Source organism: Tachyglossus aculeatus, chromosome 26, assembly GCF_015852505.1.
Source record: "Tachyglossus aculeatus isolate mTacAcu1 chromosome 26, mTacAcu1.pri, whole genome shotgun sequence".
Lineage (NCBI taxonomy): Eukaryota > Metazoa > Chordata > Mammalia > Monotremata > Tachyglossidae > Tachyglossus > Tachyglossus aculeatus.
The window spans coordinates 2,121,436-2,139,768 of NC_052091.1; the positions used below are offsets into that span (position 1 = coordinate 2,121,436).

The following is an 18,333-nucleotide window of genomic DNA, read 5'->3' on the forward strand; positions in this document are numbered from 1 at the left end:
CAGCGTGTCCTCTTCTTCCCCCGTGCTCTTTTGGGTTGGCACCGGGCTTCCTGGGCACCCTCTGGCCACCAGGCACTTCCCAGAGGCAGGGACCTGGGGGCCGTGGCGGAACCCCGTCGCTGCTGTCGATTCCTGTCTTTCCGTGCGATCCATGGGGTCGGGGGCGAGGGCCAGCGCCGGTCTAGGCCAGGGAAACGTGCTGGGGTGGGGGGGTGCTCCCCTCTCCCACCCTCACCGAAGTTCAGTGAACCGGGGTGAACCCCTTGCTCGAGCCCCTGGGGGCAGGGACTGATGAGCAGACAGGGAGGAGAAGGAGGATGTGGGCCCGGAAGCCACGGACCTGGATCTTTGAGCCTGGGGGTGTGGACGATCCAGATCTGACAACGATCTCCCTCCACCTGCCTTGCCTCCGGGAGTCCAAGAGACCCCGGGGTCCCCCTGAGACGGGCTGGGCAGAGCCCCAACAAAGGCACCAGATCCCAGCAGCCTTGGGAGAGAGCGAGGGGAGCATGATGCTTCCAACAGTTGGATCACAGGGCACGACCCAGGCTCTGTCCCGGTCCAGGAGCGGCATGACTGGGGCCCGGGGAGAGCACTGCCCTATCCCCCACACCGGCCCCCCCAGCGGAGCCAGCCGGGCCCCGGGTGTCGCCCCAGTCTCCCCGCGGGGCTGGTAGGCTTCTATTTTTAGGATCGGTGTTTTGCTTTTTACCACCCGGAAAAGTAGGTCACCTGATCCTCTCTGGAAGCCTTTGTGCGTTGCTCGCTGGCGGGTGGCAGGCTGGTTGCTCGAATTGAGAGGGAAAGGGGCTGATGCTCCACCGGAGGGGGGAGGCTTCGCCTGCTGGGTTTTCCACGCTTTTTAACCATCTTAGTCACCCTGGGAGTCTGGCAACTCCTCTTCCTCTCCCCCCCATCTCCGCCACACACACACACACACACACTCACTCACACCCCCGACCTCCCCGGGTCAAGGTGGCAACAGGGGTGGCCGGCCGGCGGCGGTAACCCAGGCTTCTCTTCCAGGGGATGGCCCGAGACGTATGACATGAATCCCCCCGAGCCCAAGGTAGAGCCGGAGAGCGTGGCGGCGGGCTGCCGGCCCCCGTACCGGACCAACTCGGCGTGGCAGTGGAGCGGGCCGGCGTCGCACAACTCCACTCCGGCCCCCAAATGGCCCGGGACGGGGACTCCCGGCCACGCCCAGTCCCTCAGCCGGCCCCCCAAGCCGGCCCCCGTCCCGTTCCGGGAGCCCCAGCCGCCGCACGGCAAGAGGTAAGCCGCCGCCGCCGCCTGTCCCCCGACCTCGCCGGCGTGGCCCTTTTCCCAGGAAGGTGGCCCCTCGGACCACCTTGGCCACCCGGGCTCCTTCCCGTTGCAGCAGGCCGGTCAGCTTCCCGGAAACTCCGTACGCGGCAGCGCCAGCAGGGGGCGAGCGTGCCCAGCCCTATCGCCAGCCTTCGGGGAGCTTCTCCGTGCCAGGATCGGGGGGCACCGCCACCGCCACTGCCAGCGCCACACCTTACAGCCGATACAAGCCGGCCCCCGAAAGGTACGACCGGCGGGTCCGCACTAGCAGCCCCACGGGGGGCCCCTGGAGGCGTTAGGGTGGGCCGGAGCGGCATGTGTGGGCGTGCGTTCTCGGCTCCGCGGGCCGCCGGGTCCGCGTCCCGAGCGGGGCTTGCCCGCCGGCCCCGGCAGGAGGAGGAGAGAGGCCGCCGGTACTTGCTGCGGCTCCTGCGGGAGACCCCAGTTCTCGCCGATGCTCTGGGCCCGGCCGGTCTCCCCCTCGTTGGTGTTTCATAGTAACGATAATAATAACGATGGTATTTGTTAGGCGCTTACTACGTGCCAGGCACGGTACTAAGCGCTGGAGCGGGTACAAGCAAACCAAGTTGGACACAGTCCCTGTCCCATGTGGGACTCACAGTCCTAACCCCCGTTTTAGGACTGTGAGGTGAGGGAACTGAGGCCCAGAGAAGGGAAGTGACTGGCCCAAGGTCACACAGCTGAAAAGTGGCAGAGCCGGGATTCGAACCCGTGACCTTACGAGGCCCGGGCCCGGGCTCTGCCCTACGCCACACTGCTTCTGGCGGCCACTGGGAGACTGTGGGCGGCTGCCCCACCCGGTAGGGACTGTCTCTATATGTTGCCAACTTGTACTTCCCAAGCGCTTAGTACAGTGCTCTGCACACAGTAAGCGCTCAATAAATACGATTGATTGATTGATTGATTGCCCGCCAGTGAGTCCATGCATGGCTGTCAGTCAGTCGCATTTATTGAGCACTTACTGTGTGCATAACACCGTACTAAGCCCTTGGGAACACGCAGTAGAACGGTAAAGAGACACATTCCCAGTCCGTAAGGAGCTTTCAGCCTAGATGGGGAGACAGACATAAATATAAATAAATAAATATATCACAGATGTGGACGTAAGCACTGTGGACCTGGGGAAGAGGATTCATTCATTCAGACATATTTATTGAGCGCTTACTGTATAAAAGGAGCAAGTCGAGGCGGTGCAGAAGGGAATGGGAGAAGAGGAAAGGAGGGCTTAGTCGGGGAAGGCCTCTTGGAGGAGTTGTGACTTCAAGAAGGCTCTGAAGGTGGAGGGAGTGATTGTCTGTCAGAGATGAAGAGGGAGAGCGTTCCAGGCCAGAGGCAGGACGTGGGCGAGAGGGTGGCAGTGAGGTAGACGAGTTGGCGTGGTGAGAAGATTGTCATTTAGAGGAGCAAAGTGTGTGGGCCGGGGGCATGATGATTGACTGCCGTAAAACCAGGGGTGAGGAGTCTCCGTTTGTGGCAGTGGATGGGCAACCACTGGAGGTTCTTGAGAAATGGGCATACATGGGCCATGGCTAGCTTCTGGAACCTGGATGCCCGGGAGGGACCTCAAGCGATCGATCGATCGATCGGTAACATTGATCGAGAGCCTGCTGCATGCGGAGCAGCGTACTCAGCGCCGGGGCGAGTACGGTCGGTAGCAGCCGGCCGTGATCCCCGCTGCCCTCAGGGAGCTTGCAGTCTAGCCGAGGTTCAGGGCTGTTTCCAGTGGCCTCTCCAGGGCCCTAGGGATCCGTCTCTAGCCTGGTCCAGCTACCCCCGCCCCGGCTGCCCGGCCTGGGTGCGAAGAGGTGTTAGAGGGATTGCAGCCGGAGGGGCAAGCCGCCGTCTCATCTGCGGGCCCACCTCTGGCCAGGTGGCAACTGGACCCTTCCTGGTTCCATCCCAACATGCCCCGCTGTCCTCTTTGGCTGCAGCCCACGTAGTGGCGTTTTTTATTGTTGTTGGTTTGTTTTTAGGGTATTTGTTAAGCGCTTAGTATGTGTCAGATACCGTTGTAAGCACGGGGGTCAAAGCAAGTGAATTGGGTCGGACGCTGTCCCTGTTGCAGCTGGGGCCGTTGTCTAAGCAGGAGGGAGAACAGGTACTTCATCCTCATTTTATAGTTGAGGAAACAGAGGCCCGGAAAAAGTGAAATGACTTGCCCGGGGCACACAGCAAGCAGTCGGCGGAGCCGGGATTAGAACCCAGGTCCTCTGACTCCGAGGCCCGGGCTCTTTCCACTAGGCAGCACTGCTTCCCCAGGGCTCACTGAGTCGTCTCTGCCCAGGCTGTCCGGACCTCCCTGGGACACCGGTGACAACCCTGGCCCATGGAGGCCGCAGCGTGGCTCGATGGAAAGAGCCCGGGCTTTGGAGTCAGAGGTCAGGGGTTCAAATCCCAGCTCTGCCAATTGTCAGCTGTGTGACTTTGGGCAAGTCACTTCACTTCTCTGGGCCTCAGTTACCTCATGTAAAATGGGGATTAAGACTGTGAGCCCCCCGTGGGACAACCTGATCACCTTGTAACCTCCCCAGCGCTTGGAACAGGGCTTTGCACCTAGTAAGCGCTTAATAAATGCCATTATTATTATTATTATTACCCGGCCTCGGCGAGCTGCCCAGGCTGGCGGATTCAGAGACTGATGCAGAGAGGGCAGGTTTCTTCCCTGCAGATTTCCTCACCCAGCAGCCGGAAAGCTATAAATGGAACTTGAAGGTTGGCAGCAAGAGACGAGGAAGACGGGAAGGAGATGGGTTTGATTTCGATAGGGCTGAGGGCCCTGCAGAACTACTGAGGCATAAGCCCTGACCCCAGGGCTGGGCTTCGCCTAAGCCGCACGGAGCCCTCGGCTGAAAGGGCCTCGTGGGGGCCATCCAGGCCATCCCCCTGCCTCATCGGTTAAACCCAAGCCCTTCAGCAGCACTCCGGTTCCGGGAGCGACGGGGCTCAGGCAACTCCCCAACCCCTGGAGCCGACATCCCCGGAGCTGCAGGTGGATCAGAGGGGAGGGTCATTTTCTCCTTGGAAAAGCTGGGACCTTCAGTGAGCGCGGGGAACCTGCCAGGCCTGGGGAGGAGGGCCAGGCGCAAGCGGGTCCACAGGAAGCCGGGAGCGGGCTGGGGAGCGAGGGGTTTAGCCGGACAGAGGCGGTGGCCCTGGACACCGTCTCCCAGGTGACGGATGCCTCGCTCTGCTCTCTCCCCTGTCCCCACAACCCCGCTCACCCGCCCGGCTGTTGGTCCGAAACTCAGGGCCCAAGAACGAGGCCCGGCCTGTCCGGGCCTGAAGCGAAGCCCACGGCGAGCAGCCTCCACCCCCAGGATCTGTCCTCTTCATCATCATCAATCGTATTTATTGAGCGCTTACTGTGTGCAGAGCACTGGACTAAGCGCTTGGGAAGTCCAAATTGGCAACATCTAGAGACAGTCCCTACCCAACAGTGGGCTCACAGTCTAAAGCGGGGAGACAGAGAACAAAACCAAACATACTCACAAAATAAAATAAATAGAATAGATATGTACATGTAAAATAAATAAATGAATAGAGTAATAAATATGTACAAGCATATATACATATATACAGGTGCTGTGGGGAAGGGAAGGAGGTAAGATGGGGGGGATGGAGAGGGGGACGAGGAGGAGAGATAGGAAGGGGCTCAGTAGAGTATCATTAGACTGTGAGCCCACTGTTGGGTAGGGACTGTCTCTAGATGTTGCCAATTTGTACTTCCCAAGCGCTTAGTACAGTGCTCTGCACATAGTAACCGCTCAATAAATACGATTGATGATGATTAGACCCTACCAAAAGTCACGTCAATAACCCTATGGCGTTCTGTTGATCTCCAAGGCCTCCCTTAGAGCCCCCTGACAGAGCCTAAGTGAAGCAAATATTGGGTTTAAAGTCCTAGACTGGTCAAAATGTTGGCTCGGGATGAGCCCCTCTCCCCCTAGTCCTTATTCTGGGTGAGGAGCCGGACTTTCCCGCTTTACCCTGTCTTAAAAAGGGAGCTTCTGCGCCGCCTCACGAGCCACACTGAAGATGGTGGCGCCCAGCCTCCTCCGACAACCCGGGGACCCCGTCCCTCGGGACCAGTGCCCAACCGGTCCGACCCCCCGGGCACCCCTGTGGGGCTCAGCCGCTCTCTGCTTCCTTCCCTCCTTCTGGCCCGCCCACTCCTCCCCCGCTCCCCTGGGACCGCTGGGAGTCCGAAAGATGAAAGCGTCTGGCGCTGGGGGAAGCGCAGGGGAGTGGTATAATTATGATCTTCCCCGCCGTGGGGACGGCCTCTGCTGCTCAGCGGCAGCTTCCTCAACCTCCGGTCGCTCTGATGTGCTGGCCTGGGTCGGGGCCAGGCCTGAGATCACTGGACGGTTTGGATGAGGGCGGAGGGGGACACTGAGGTCCCACAGGAGCAGCTGCAAGGGAGGGGCTTCACCGTGGAGGTCACTGAGGGTTAAGCCAGAGGGCCTGGGTTCTAATACCAGCCCCGCCACTTGCCTGCTGTGTGACCTTGGGCAAACCATTTCACTTCTGGGCCTCAGTTCCCACATCTGTAAAATGGGGATGAAGACCGGGAGCCCCGTGTGGAGCGGGGACTCTGTCCAATCCTTTTTGCTTGTGGCCATCCCAGCATTTTAGTACAGTGCCTGGCGCGTAACAAGTACCGCAATTATTATTGTTGTTATTCTCTGTGCCTCAGTTAACCTCATCTGTAAAACGGGGATTAAGACTGTGAGCTCTGTGAGGATTGGGTCTGTACCCAACCTGATTACCTTGTATCTGTACCAGCATTTAGTACAGCGTCTGGCACACAGTAAGCACTTAGTGCATTTCATTAAAAAAAAACAAAGCAGCGCACCACGAGGCCTTGGGCTGGACCTTTTGGCTCAGAGGGCAACCAAGCAGGTCCTTTCCTGCTCAGTTGTTCGAGGTCAGGGAGGGGACGGGGGTGCTCCCCGAGGGGCCAGATGCCGTGCTCGGGGGACGGGGAGACTTCTATAGCTGGTGGATCCCCGTGGCCATCCAACTGTGCCCTCTCCTCTCCCACCTTCTGGGCCCAGGACTCTCAACCTGCCCCTTCTTGGAGGGCATGAAGAACTTCGACCTTGCAAGCCAGGTAGAGCAGCTCCCTACCAGCCTGGCTACCCCCAGCCCCTCACCCCCACCACCCTGGTTTTTTTGGCTGCGATGCCAGGCCTGGGGGCTCTGGGTGAGGTTTGGGCCCCCTCGACCTTTCTGGGTTCTGAATCCGCTTCTTGGCCCGGGGGTTTCCAGTGGGTGGATTCTAGATTGGGTGCTGGCTCCTTGTGTGGGGCTGGGGGGGATAATGCTTCGGGAACAAGTGGATTCTGGTTGGAGGGCTCTGGGAGCAGGTGGACTCCAGGTTGGGAGTGGGGCCAGGGGTTTCTGGATCAGGCAGCTTATAGATGGAGGGGGCTTTGGAGTGAGCAGGTTCTGGATTAGTACAGTGCTCTGCACATAGTGCTCAATAAATACGATTGATGATGATGGATTGGGGGTGGGGTCGGTGGGCCCTGGATCAAAGCAGTCATAGATGGAGTTGTTTTGGAATGAGCAGGTTCTAGGTTGGGGGTGAGTCCTGGGGGCCCTGGTTCGGGAGGGTCATGGATGGAAGGAGCTCTGAGCACAAAGCACCCTGGGGTGGTGGGGGGGACAAACAACAAAGAGCAAATTGAAGCCAGTCCCCTTAGTGGATCCTTTTTCAACGTGTCATCTTGCCGGAAACGAGAACAATTTCTAAGCTCCGCTGGCCACCTCTTTCACAGGCCATGATTCCCAAGCAGGTCCTTGCCCCCGGGGCGGGTCCACCAGCAGGCCGTGCTCCAGGGGTCCTCCTGGGGTCCCTTCCGGGAGTGGGCAGAGGATGAGTGATCAGGGAGGGCCGCGTTGACCTCCCATCAGGCCCTTCTCTCCTCCCCCGGCTCCGCAGGTATGTGTCTACCGCACAGCACGCTCTGTCACCGTTTGACGCACACTACAGCCCAGAGCTGCTGTCCAGCGGGGAGTCTTCGTCCGGGGGCCCCGCGAGCCAGGAGAGCACCTTGGAGAGGCAAAAGTCCGGTAAGGGAGGGGGCTCCCGAAGCACCTCCATCGCCTCTGGGGGTGGGGGGTGGTCTCGTAAGCCCACACCCCCTCTGTCCACCCTCGCCCGGTTCACACTCCCGGCCCCTCGCCGGTTCCCATCTCTGACTCTGTGCGCCGTTGGAGGACCCCCGGGTCACGGCCCCGGGTCCCAAGCGACGTCCGGCTGCTTTCGGCCAAGGGGCCGAGGCGCTTGGTCCACATCGGAGCAACCGGTGAAGTGCCTCGGGTTCCTTGCAAGTTTCCAGCCTGGCTTGGGGAGGGACCCCAGCCTGACACCAGCCACCTCTGCCTCCCCCTGAGGCCGCTGAGGTTGGCAAGCGGGCAACCAGCCGACGGGGTTGGAGAGTGATGGATGGTTGGATGGCCAGTGGGGAGGGGCCTTGGCGGGCCGACGGACCATCTCAGTCCCCGGGTGAGAGAGCGTGTGTGGTTGAAGTGCCTGCCACCTGGGCCGTAACCCCGCTGTCCCTGTTGCAGAACCACTGTGGCATGTGCCCGCACAGGGCAGGCTATCCTCAGCACCTGGAAATCCTGGGAGTAAGCATCTTGGCCGGCAAGACCTCGCGGGCAAGGATTCGCCCAACAGACATTCCAGAGTGAGTCCCGGAGACCACCCGCCCACGGGGCAGCTCTGCCGTGGCCATGCTCCCCGACATGGGCCTGGGTCCATCCTCCAGGCCAGGGATGGTGGGGCTCAGTGCCACCCCAGCTGACAGGGGTGACCTTGGGCAGGCCGCCTGACCTCTGTGAGCCTCAGTTTCCCTAAAAGGATAAGCTGCAGCCCTACCTCCCCTGGGCACCCCGAGGAGGTGTGGGAGATGCTAGGGGGCCGCCGCGGGCCCTGTCGTTCATCGGCAAGGAGGCACAGGTTGGGGGCAGGGAGAAGCATGAGTCTGGGCACCTAGGGGCGCGGGCGGGCTGCCAGTGGCTATGGGGCGTGGGGGTACCAGTGAGGGTTGGCCAGTAGCACCTGGTGCTGAGTTCATGCCCGGCTGTCAGCTGGGTCTCCCTCACCAGGCTGTCCCCCAACCTCCCCGCACCGGGCAGTGCCCCCATCACCGGGCCATGCCCACTGGTCATTCTCAGAACCCCTGCTACCCAGTGGAAGTGAGAGGGGGGGCAGAACGATAGGGTCCGGAGGCTGAGGCGTGGTGGCAGCAGGACCTGGTGGGACGCCCCGCGGTCCAGAAAGATGGACTGCCCCCCCAACCAGCGGCCTCGGTACTCTGCCCAGGCTGGGAAGATGGGGTCATGCGGAGGGCGGAGCGGGGCACCGGGGTGGGTGGGGCAAGGGGCAGGCTGCCCCACGGCTCACAGGCTGCTGTGGCGTCGCAGGGCGAGCTGCAGTACTCCAGCCACTCCAGCAGCAACACGCTGTCCAGCAACGCGTCCAGCAGCCACAGCGACGAGCGCTGGTTCGACACGCTGGACCCGGCCGAGGCAGAGCAGGACCCCCTGTCCAAGGGCGGCTCCAGCGACAGCGGCATCGACACCACCGTATACGCCTCCAGCCCCAGCTGCCCGCCCGCCCCCAAGCCCTCCCGGCCCACCAAGCTGCAGAAGCCCCTGCCCGCTTACGCCGGCGGGCATGACCCCGGCGGCCGTGGGGAGAAAGGCCTCTACCCTCCGGACAAGCGGCGGGAGTCCTCGCCCGGCACGGGAAGCCAGGGCAAAGGCTACCGGGCCAAGGGGTACCCGCTGGGGGCCGGCACCCCCACGGGACCCACCGGCAGCGGCCAAGCCCTCTTCAAACAAACCAGGTATCTGGGAGAGGGGGGACTCCGAGGGGGGATTTAAACGAATTTGGTAAGCCCAGGCTTGGGAGTCAGAGGGCATGGGTTCTAATCCCGGCTCCGCCACTTGTGTGCTGTGTGACCCTAGACAAGTCACTTAACTTCTCTGTGCCTCCGTTCCCTCATCTGTAAAATCGGGATTAAAAGTGTGAACCCCCTGTGGGACAACCTGATTACCCTGTATCCACCCCAGCGCTTAGAACAGCGCTTGGCATACAATAAGCACTTAACAAATACCATTATTATTACACAGGGAGGGTCTCCCCCAGCACCCAGTACAGGAGGGAGGAAAGTCAAGCCTGCCGCTTCTTTTCCACTCCCCACCCTCCTCAAGCTGGTGTGGCCCCTTCCCTAGTGGACAGAGCCCGGGCCTGGGAATCAGAAAGACCTGGGTTCTAATCCCGGCTCCGCCACCTGTCTGCTGGGTGACCTTGGGCAGGTCACTTCGTTTCTGTGCCTCAGTTACCTCATCTGTAAAATGGGGATTGAGACACTGAGTCCCATGTGGGACAGGGACTGTGTCCAACCCGATTACCTTGTGTCTACCCCAGTGCTTACTTAGAACAGTGCTTTGCGCATGGTAAGAGCTTAATGAATACCATCATCATCATCATCATCGGGGCGTCCAGCAAAGGAACGATCAGGGCGCCCCCTGGTGGTGTAAATATGAAAACAGGCTGGGCCAGGCATCTTCCTGGAGCTGGTCATCATCATCATCAATCGTATTTATTGAGCGCTTACTGTGTGCAGAGCACTGTACTAAGCGCTTGGGAAGTACAAATTGGCAACATATAGAGACAGTCCCTACCCAACAGTGGGCTCACAGTCTAAAAGGGGGAGACAGAGAACAAAACCAAACATACTAACAAAATAAAATAAATAGAATAGATATGTACTAATAAAATAAATAAATAAATAGAGTAATAAATATGTACAAACATATATACATACATGCAGGTGCTGTGGGGAAGGGAAGGAGGTAAGTTGGGGGGGATGGAGAGGGGGACGAGGGGGAGAGGAAGGAAGGGGCTCAGTCTGGGAAGGCCTCCTGGAGGAGGAGCTGGTGCTTGGAGATCCCCGACAGGAAGCATCCAGCGCCTTGTCCCACTCTGGAGCGCTGTGCGGAGCGGACTGGGTGGGCTGAACCGACCCCCCTGGTGTTCCCGAGCCCAAGACATCAACATCATTATCGGTGGTATTTATTGAGCGCTCACTATGTGCAGAGCACGGTACTAAGCGCCTAGGAGAATACAACAGTCAGTCATATTTACTCATCATCAATCGTATTTATTGAGTGCTTACTGTGTGCAGAGCACTGTACTAAGCGCTTGGGAAGTCCAAGTTGGCAACATATAGAGACAGTCCCTACCCAACAGTGGGCTCACAGTCTAAAACTGAGCCCTCACTGGGTGCAGAGCACGGTACCGAATGCTTGGGAGAGTCGGCAGTACGACAGAGTTGGCAGACACATTCCCTGCCCACAGCGAGCTTCCGGTCTAGAGAGGAAGGCAGAAAGTCATCTTTCTGGACAGAGGAAGAAAGCGGTCCGGGGCCAGAATTTCCTGGCCTCTCTGCATCATCAATCGTCATCATCAATCGTATTTATTGAGCGCTTACTATGTGCAGAGCACTGTACTAAGCGCTTGGGAAGTACAGATTGGCAACATATAGAGACAGTCCCTACCCAACAGTGGGCTCACAGTCTAAAAGGGGGAGACAGAGAACAAAACCAAACATACTAACAAAATAAAATAAATAGACTAGATATGTACAAGTAAAATAAATAAATAAATAAATAAATATTATTTATTAGCCGAGCCTGCCGTGGGGCCAGCCTGGTCTTGAGCACCGGGCAGAGAACCCCGGCCGTGATGGCCCGTGGACACTGGAGTTGAGGGGAGCCTGAGACCCTCCCTCCAACTGCCATGCGCTTTGTCCCAGAGGGCCTGGCCTGAGTGAGGGTCTATGGGGGGCTTGCCTCCCTTCCCTGGAGGGTTCACTGGACCTCGGACTTTCAGGGCCTGGTACCCCCTGCCCTCTCTGGAGCCTCCAGGATCCTTGGTTCAGGGCCCTGACCCCTAAGCCCAAAATTTGGTGAGGGAGTGAGGGCTGAAGACAGGAAACAATAATAATAATTATGCTATTTGTAAAGCGCTTACTACGTGCTAGGCACTGTACTAAGTGCTGGGGTGGATTCAGGCAAATCGGGATGGACACAGTCCCTGCCCCCATGGGGCTCACAGTCTCAATCCCCATTTTAGACTGTGAGCCCACTGTTGGGTAGCGACTGTCTCTATATGTTGCCAATTTGTACTTCCCAAGTGCTTAGTACAGTGCTTTGCACATAGTAAGCGATCAATAAATACGATTGATGATGATGATTTTACGGATGAGGTAACTGAGGCCCAGAGAAATGAAGCGACTTGCCCAAGGCCACACAGCAGATAAGTGGCAGAGCTGGGATTAGAACCCATGACCTGGCTCCCAGACCTGTGCCCTACCCATTACATCATGTTGCTTTCCAAAACGGGGAGAGCGGAACCCCAAGACAGGAGCCTGGGGCAATCCATGTGGCTTCCATGGGGCCGGCCCACTGCCGTTAAATAATAATAATGATGACGGTGGTGATGATGATGATGATGATGATAGCATTTGTTAAGCTCTTACTATGTGCCAACCACAGCTCGAAGCGCTGGGGTTGATACAAGCTAATGGGGTTGGACAGTGTCCTTGTCCCACCTGGGGCTCACAGTCTTAATCCCCATTTTACAGATGAGGGATCTGAGGCCCAAGGTCACACAGCAGACAAGTGGCAGAGCCGGGATTAGAGCCTTCCGACTGCCAGGCCTGTGCTCTACCCACTATGCCACGCTGCTTCTCTAAAGCCCTGGGGAGACTGAACCCACGGGTGCCCGCTGGGCACACCAGCCAGCTGCCAGGGCCTGCCATGCCCCACCGCCGGGCACCGAACCGCTTCCTCATTTCCGAGATGAACGCGTCGGGGGTCTGCTCGTCACCCAGCCCCCCGGCCTCGGGCCTCCTGGCACCTGGTCTCCCTTCTTTCCAACTGCCTCACTCGCTCGCCCGCTCTCTGTTTGGTGTTTTTTAGTGCCGTGAGCTCCAGGGCCACCTACCCCGTCCAGGGGTACAAAACCCCGGGAGCCGAGAACCCCCGCCCCTCCCACCTGGCCCAGTCCAGCTCCTTCCAGCTGTCGGCCTCGGTCCCCAAATCCTTCTTCTCCAAGCAGGCCGGGCGGAGCAAGCACCCGGCCGGCTGGGAGCGAACAGACCAGTCCCCGGCCCGACCCGGACCGTTCTCCGACCCAAAGAAGTAAGTCGTGCTTCTCCTCCTCCTCGTTCCTCTCCTGAGGGTTGGGGAAGGGGGCATGGGGGTCAGGGGGGCCCACATTAAGACATGCCAGTTGGAGGTTCCCAAGGCCAGAGTCTTTACCTTTGGTGATCATTCATTCATTCATTCAATCATATTTATTGAGCGCTTACTGTGTGCAGAGCACTGTACTAAGCGCTTGGGAAGTACAAGTTGGCAACATATAGAGACGGTCCCTACCCAACAACGGGCTCACGGTCTATAAACGGGCTCACGGTCAGGGAGAAGGGGAGGAGATGCAGGAAACGGGAGGATTAGCCGAGCTCCCTGGAGCTGCAGCTCTGCTCCATTCCCTGCCCCCAAACAATCAGTGGTATCTATTGAGCACTTACTATGAGCAGAAGAGTACAGCCTGACAGAATTGGTAGATAAAATCACTGCCCACAAGGAGTTTCTAGACCAGCTGAGGAGACAAGACATTAAAATAAATTACGGACGGATATCGACATAACTCTGCGGGGCTGAGGGTGGGGTGAGTATCCAAAGTGCTTAAGGGGTACGGACCCGAGTGCGTAGGTGATACAGAAGGGAGGGAGAAGAGGGTGAGGAGATGAGAGGTGAGTCGGGGAAGGCCTCTTGGAGGAGGTGTGATCTTAGGAGGGCTTTGACGGTGGGGAGAGTGTCCGTCTGTCAGTTACGAAGAGGAAGGGAGGGAGTTCCAGATCAGAGGGAGGACGTAGGGAAGCGGGTGGAGCCAAGACGGATGAGATCGAGGTACGGTGAGTAGGTGGGCATTAGGAGAATGAAATGTGCGTGGGCTGGGTTATAGTGGGAGGTCAGTGAGGTGTGAGGTAGGAGCGGGCAAGGTGATTCAGTGCTTTAAAGCCAATGGTGAGGAGTTTCCGTGTGATGCGGAGGTGGATGGGCAACCACTGGTTCTCGAGTGGGGAAACTTGGACTGAACGTCTTTGTAGAAAAACGATCCGGCATCCGAGTGAAGTACCAACTGGAGCCGGGAGAGACGGGAGATGGGGAGGTCAGTGAGGAGGCTGATGCAGTAATCAAGGTGGGGTAGGAGAAGTGCTTGGATCAGCACGTTAGCAGTTTGGGTAGAGTGGGAAGGGCGGATTTTAGCGATGTCGTGAAGGTCGATTCGACAGGATCTGGGGACGGACTGAATATGTGCGGTGAATGAGAGAGAGGAGTTGAGGAAAATGCCAAGGCTGCAGGCTTGGGAGACGGGAGGGATGGTGGAGTTTTCTGCAATGATGAGAGACGGGGTTCGGATGGGAAGATGATGAGCTCCGCTTCGGATACGTTGTCAGTTACCAGCCAACAACCACTCCGGTCTGCTCCCCTTCGCTTCCTCGCCCTTCTAAAAGTAGGGGTCAGCGGTGCCCGTCGACTTAGTTCTGGCGTTGGCCCGAGCCAAGAGAAACCAGACCGAGTGTAGGAGAAACCGGGCTCCGGGAGGGCAGGCAAAGCTGAAGCCGGACCGGCCCAGGCCGCTCCCTCCCGTGGCTGCACAGTGGGGCATCTTTTTTCTGTCTGTCTTTAGTTGAATTTGTTAAGCGCTTACTGTGTGCCAGGCACTGTACTGAGCACTGAAACAAATACACCGAGGATGGGATGGGGCTTTAGGCAAGCTTCTCCTGCAAGAGGAGCACCGGGTCAGGCCCTCCCTGTGAGATCACAGGGGCCAAGCAGTAAAGCCCCTGCACACCCCCACCCAACAACTAACTTCTCCCTGAGTTCCCGGGCCCGGTGGTGGCTTGGAGGTGGCCTCCATCAATTCATCAGTAGGCCCGGGCCACCAGAGGACCACGGGAGGCCCGCAAGCCAGCCGGCTACCACTATGGGGGGGGGTGGCACGGGGTGGACGTGGTCAGGCCCGGCTAATTACACCGGCGACCCCAGGAAGCTCTGTCCAAGCCGTGCCCCTCCTGGCCAGCCCTTTGTCGTCTCTCCTGGCCCAGGTGGCTTCCAGTCGGACAAGCCCCTCTGCTGCAGCCCGATCGCCACATGGTGGCTTTGCCGAAGCGTTTGGCGGCTCTCCTTCCTCCCCGGCTCATCCGTCTGGGACACCTGGCCGGGGCCCTGGGAGGAGAGGGGGTCGGCGCCGCTCGTTAGCCTAATTAACCCAGCCCGGGGCCACCGCCGCTTTGTAACCTTCGGGTGGGACTGCGGCTGACTTCCCCCGGATGGTCAGGGGATGTTACAGTCACAAAGAAGCTGGCTGCCGGCAGGGCAGGTTGGCCTGGTGGGGGGATCGAAGCTCTTGTGCTGGGGACAAGGGGGCGGCAAGGGGACTCAAAGCCCCTTCTGTAAGAGATCGGTTTGGGACCCTCTGGAGAACATCATGCTCAACCCCCTGCTTCCAAGCCGGAGCATCCTGATCCTGTCCATGCCGGTAGAGTCCCCAAAGAAGGCACTGCCCTTCCCCCTAACGTTGTCAGGACCTTCTACCACCCCCAACCTCCCTGCCCGCACCTGGATGGGATGGGATGAGGGTGGGGGGTGTTCTTAACTCTTAACCTAAATCTTTCCCACCTTCGGCAGAATGGAAAAGCAGATAGAAAGGCCAAGATGAAACCTCTCCCTTTGCCTCGGCCCACAGCTTGGGAGGGATTCTGGGAAATGTTGAGACAAAGGCCAGGGGCCAACATTAAAGAGTTGCGGGGGGGTGGGTAGGAGCGTGGAGAGATGGCGGCATCATCGTGGTCTCCTGCTAGCCGAGCTCAGGGGATCGGGGGGTCGCTCCTCTGTTCTCCTCTGTCCCTTTCATCCCCAGACAGAGATGGCTCTGCGCCTCAAGCAGGCTCCTCTTCACAGGACCAAAACCTTTCATTTGCCGAAGGGAGAGATTTCTGCCTATTACCTGGCTCGGCTTGTAATGACCAAGCTGAGGGGAGGGAGGGAGGGGCCGGATGGAAGAGCCGGAGGCCTTTGAAGACGCCAAAGCCCGAGTTGAAAGACGAACGGGGCTGCAATGGCTTCTGGGCAGCCCTTCTCCTCGTCCTTTCCCCGCGGCACCCGGCTGGGAGCCGGCGTCGGCTGGTCCGGGGTCCCTTTCTCACCCCTCTGGCCACAGACCACGCTCCTCCTCGTCCCCAAACTTCTGCCCCGGTGGGGACAATCGGACTTTGGGCATCTGGCTGGCCGAAGCGTGGCGGCCTGTTCTGCCCTTGTTCCAGTCCACTGGCTGACTCCGTGTGGGCAGCGGGCAGTGCCGCCTCCCATGAGGGCATCCAGGCCCGGGAGTCCCCTGGGTTAAAACGATCGGGATCTTGTGTCGACTTCTGCCGATGTGGGGTGCCCACCGTTGGTGGGGGGTTAGGGGGGAGGGAGCCCTGAGCCTCCCATTGATCCTTTGCAGGCAGGTGGACGTGACCACCAAGAACGTCTTCGGGCAGCCCCGACTCAGGGCGTCACTGCGTGACCTCCGGTCCCCGCGCAAGAACTATAAGTCGACCATCGAGGACGACCTGAAGAAACTGATCATCATGGACAACTTCACACCCGAGCAGGAGAGGGACTCCATGGTGAGGGGACATACATACCCCCCAGTCATTGCAAGCTCCGTGCTTACCCTCCTACCGCCCCCACCCCCGGCTTAGGTGTGGGGGCTCAGCGAGGGCAGGGAGAGGTGGATGGGAGGGAGAGGGCGACCATGGGGTAGGAGCTGAAGAGCAGAATAGGAGAAGAATGCCCCCCCTCCAAGGGTCACCCCAAGGCAGGAGGAGGTCAAGGCTGTAACTGGGCCTACCAGGACTGGGGCCATTAGTTCCAACTCAGCAGTGAGATCGAGGTACTCGAGTCAGCTCCCTCACTGGGCCTCCCATGCCCTCTCCTGCTGCCAGGAAAGGGGATGTGGAGACAGCTCCTGCCCACTCTGGGGGCACCACTGTCTAGCTGGGGAGGCCGAAGACCCCCATGGAAAAAGGCCAGGGCTGGGACCCGCGAGACACAGGTTCTACTCCCAGATTTTCCTCGACCTGCGGGGTGACCTGGAGCAATTTAGCCTCTCTGGGCCTCGGTTTTCCTCATCTACGAAATGGGGAAAAGATCCTGGTTCTCCCCGGCCCTGCGTGGGAAAGGCATCGTGTCCGGTGTGAGCGTCTAGCGTCAGCCCCGGTGCTCAGCACAGGGCTCGGCACTCGGGAGACGCCGAAGCCCTCCGCCGATGATTGAGACGAGCGCGCTCAGGCGGATCCTGTTTCTCCGAGACCGCGGGGGCCCCGTGTCTCTGACACTCCCTCTGTCCATCCCCTGTGCTTGCCCAGCAGCCGTCGCCCCAGAAAGCCCTCCAGCGGACCCTGTCCGACGAGAGCCTGTGCAGCGGGAGGAGAGACTCCAGCTTCGCCAGCCCGACCTGCTTCGAGCCCGTCCTGGCCAGCGACGTCCTGTTCACCAGCACCTACCCCTCCAGCACGCTCCCCTCCCGCCGCCAGCACCAGCAACCGGCCAACGGCAGCCTCCCCGAAAAGAAAGGTGAGCTGCACGTCGGCCCGGTGCCCGTCTCTTCGTCCAGCCGACAGCGGGTTGTCCCGGGGCGGTTTGTCCGTTGGCTGGGTGGACTACCGGGCCGTGGATCTGTAGTCCTCTCCTCCTGTATGGCAACTCCCTTTTCCCCCACCATTCCCTCCAGGCTCCGGTCAGGTCAGCCGGGGCTGACCCCCCAACCCCCTCCCCCCAGGCCCTAAGACTGCCTTGGTCTGCTGCTGCCCAGGTACAGCTGGCAGGGCGGGGGCAGTCCTATGTGCCACCTCCCTGTCCTTTTTTATGGTATTTTTTATGCACTTAATCTATGAGAAGCAGCGGTGGCCTAGCGGATAGAGTGTGGCCGGGAGGCAGAAGGACGTGGTTCTAATCCCAGCTCTGCCACTTATCTGCCGTGTGACCTCGGACAAGCCGCTTCTTTGGTTCTCAGTTCCCTCATCTATAAAATGGGGATTAAGAGTGAGCCCCATGAGGGGCAGGGACTGTGTCCAACCTGACAAATTTGTGTCCCAGTGCTTAGTACAGTGCCTGGCACATAGTGCTAAACAGATACCATAAAACTTTAAAATAAGTAAATAAATTGCCTTGTATCTATCCCGGCTCGTAGAAAAGTGCTTGGCACATAGTAAGTGCTTAACGGATACTGTAAAATAAAAATAAATAAATAAATTACCTTTGTATCTACCCCAGCTCTTAGAAGTGCTCAATCCAGTGCACTGCACACAGAAAGTACTCAGTAAATACGATTGATTGATTAATCGATCTGGTGGCCTATTGACTCGGCAGCATTCTAGGTTAGGTACTCTCACCAGATGCAATCAGTCAGTCAATGTATTTATTAAGTGCTTACTAATGATGATGATAATAATAATAATGGCATCTATTAAGCGCTTATTACGTGCAAAGCACTGCCGTATGCGCTGGGGAGGTTACAAGGTGATCAAGTTGTCCCACGGGGGGCTCACAGTCTTCATCCCCATTTTACAGATGAGGTAACTGAGGCACAGAGAAGTGAAGTGACTTGCCCAAAGTCACACAACTGACAATTGGCGGAGCCGGGATTTGAACCCATGACCTCTGACTCCAAAGCCCGGGCTCTTTCCACTGAGCCACGCGGCTTACTGTGTGCAGGGCACTGTACTAAGTGCTTGGGAGAGTACAGTGTAACAATATAACAGACACACTCGCTGCCCACAATGAGTTTACAATCTAGAGGGGGAGACAGATGTTAAGAGAAATAAATAAATGACAGATATGGACACAAGTCCCGTGTGGCTGGGA

General features: G+C 58.6%; 1 protein-coding gene across 4 annotated transcripts in view; it reads left to right on the top strand.

The window, feature by feature from the left end:
• SIPA1L3 (signal induced proliferation associated 1 like 3) overlaps nucleotides 1–18,333 on the top strand; it is a 116,440-nt gene that overhangs the window by 87,687 nt on the left and 10,420 nt on the right. The window contains exons 11-18 of one of the 4 annotated variants that reach the window (XM_038767098.1): nucleotides 1,027–1,275; nucleotides 1,382–1,552; nucleotides 7,277–7,407; nucleotides 7,909–8,027; nucleotides 8,767–9,191; nucleotides 12,334–12,555; nucleotides 15,929–16,094; nucleotides 16,836–17,043. In XM_038767098.1, the coding sequence (XP_038623026.1) occupies nucleotides 1,027–1,275; nucleotides 1,382–1,552; nucleotides 7,277–7,407; nucleotides 7,909–8,027; nucleotides 8,767–9,191; nucleotides 12,334–12,555; nucleotides 15,929–16,094; nucleotides 16,836–17,043 (1,691 nt within the window). The remainder of the gene's footprint in view (nucleotides 1–1,026; nucleotides 1,276–1,381; nucleotides 1,553–7,276; nucleotides 7,408–7,908; nucleotides 8,028–8,766; nucleotides 9,192–12,333; nucleotides 12,556–15,928; nucleotides 16,095–16,835; nucleotides 17,044–18,333) is intronic. The other 3 variants (XM_038767099.1, XM_038767100.1, XM_038767101.1) reach the window with 3 other exon arrangements.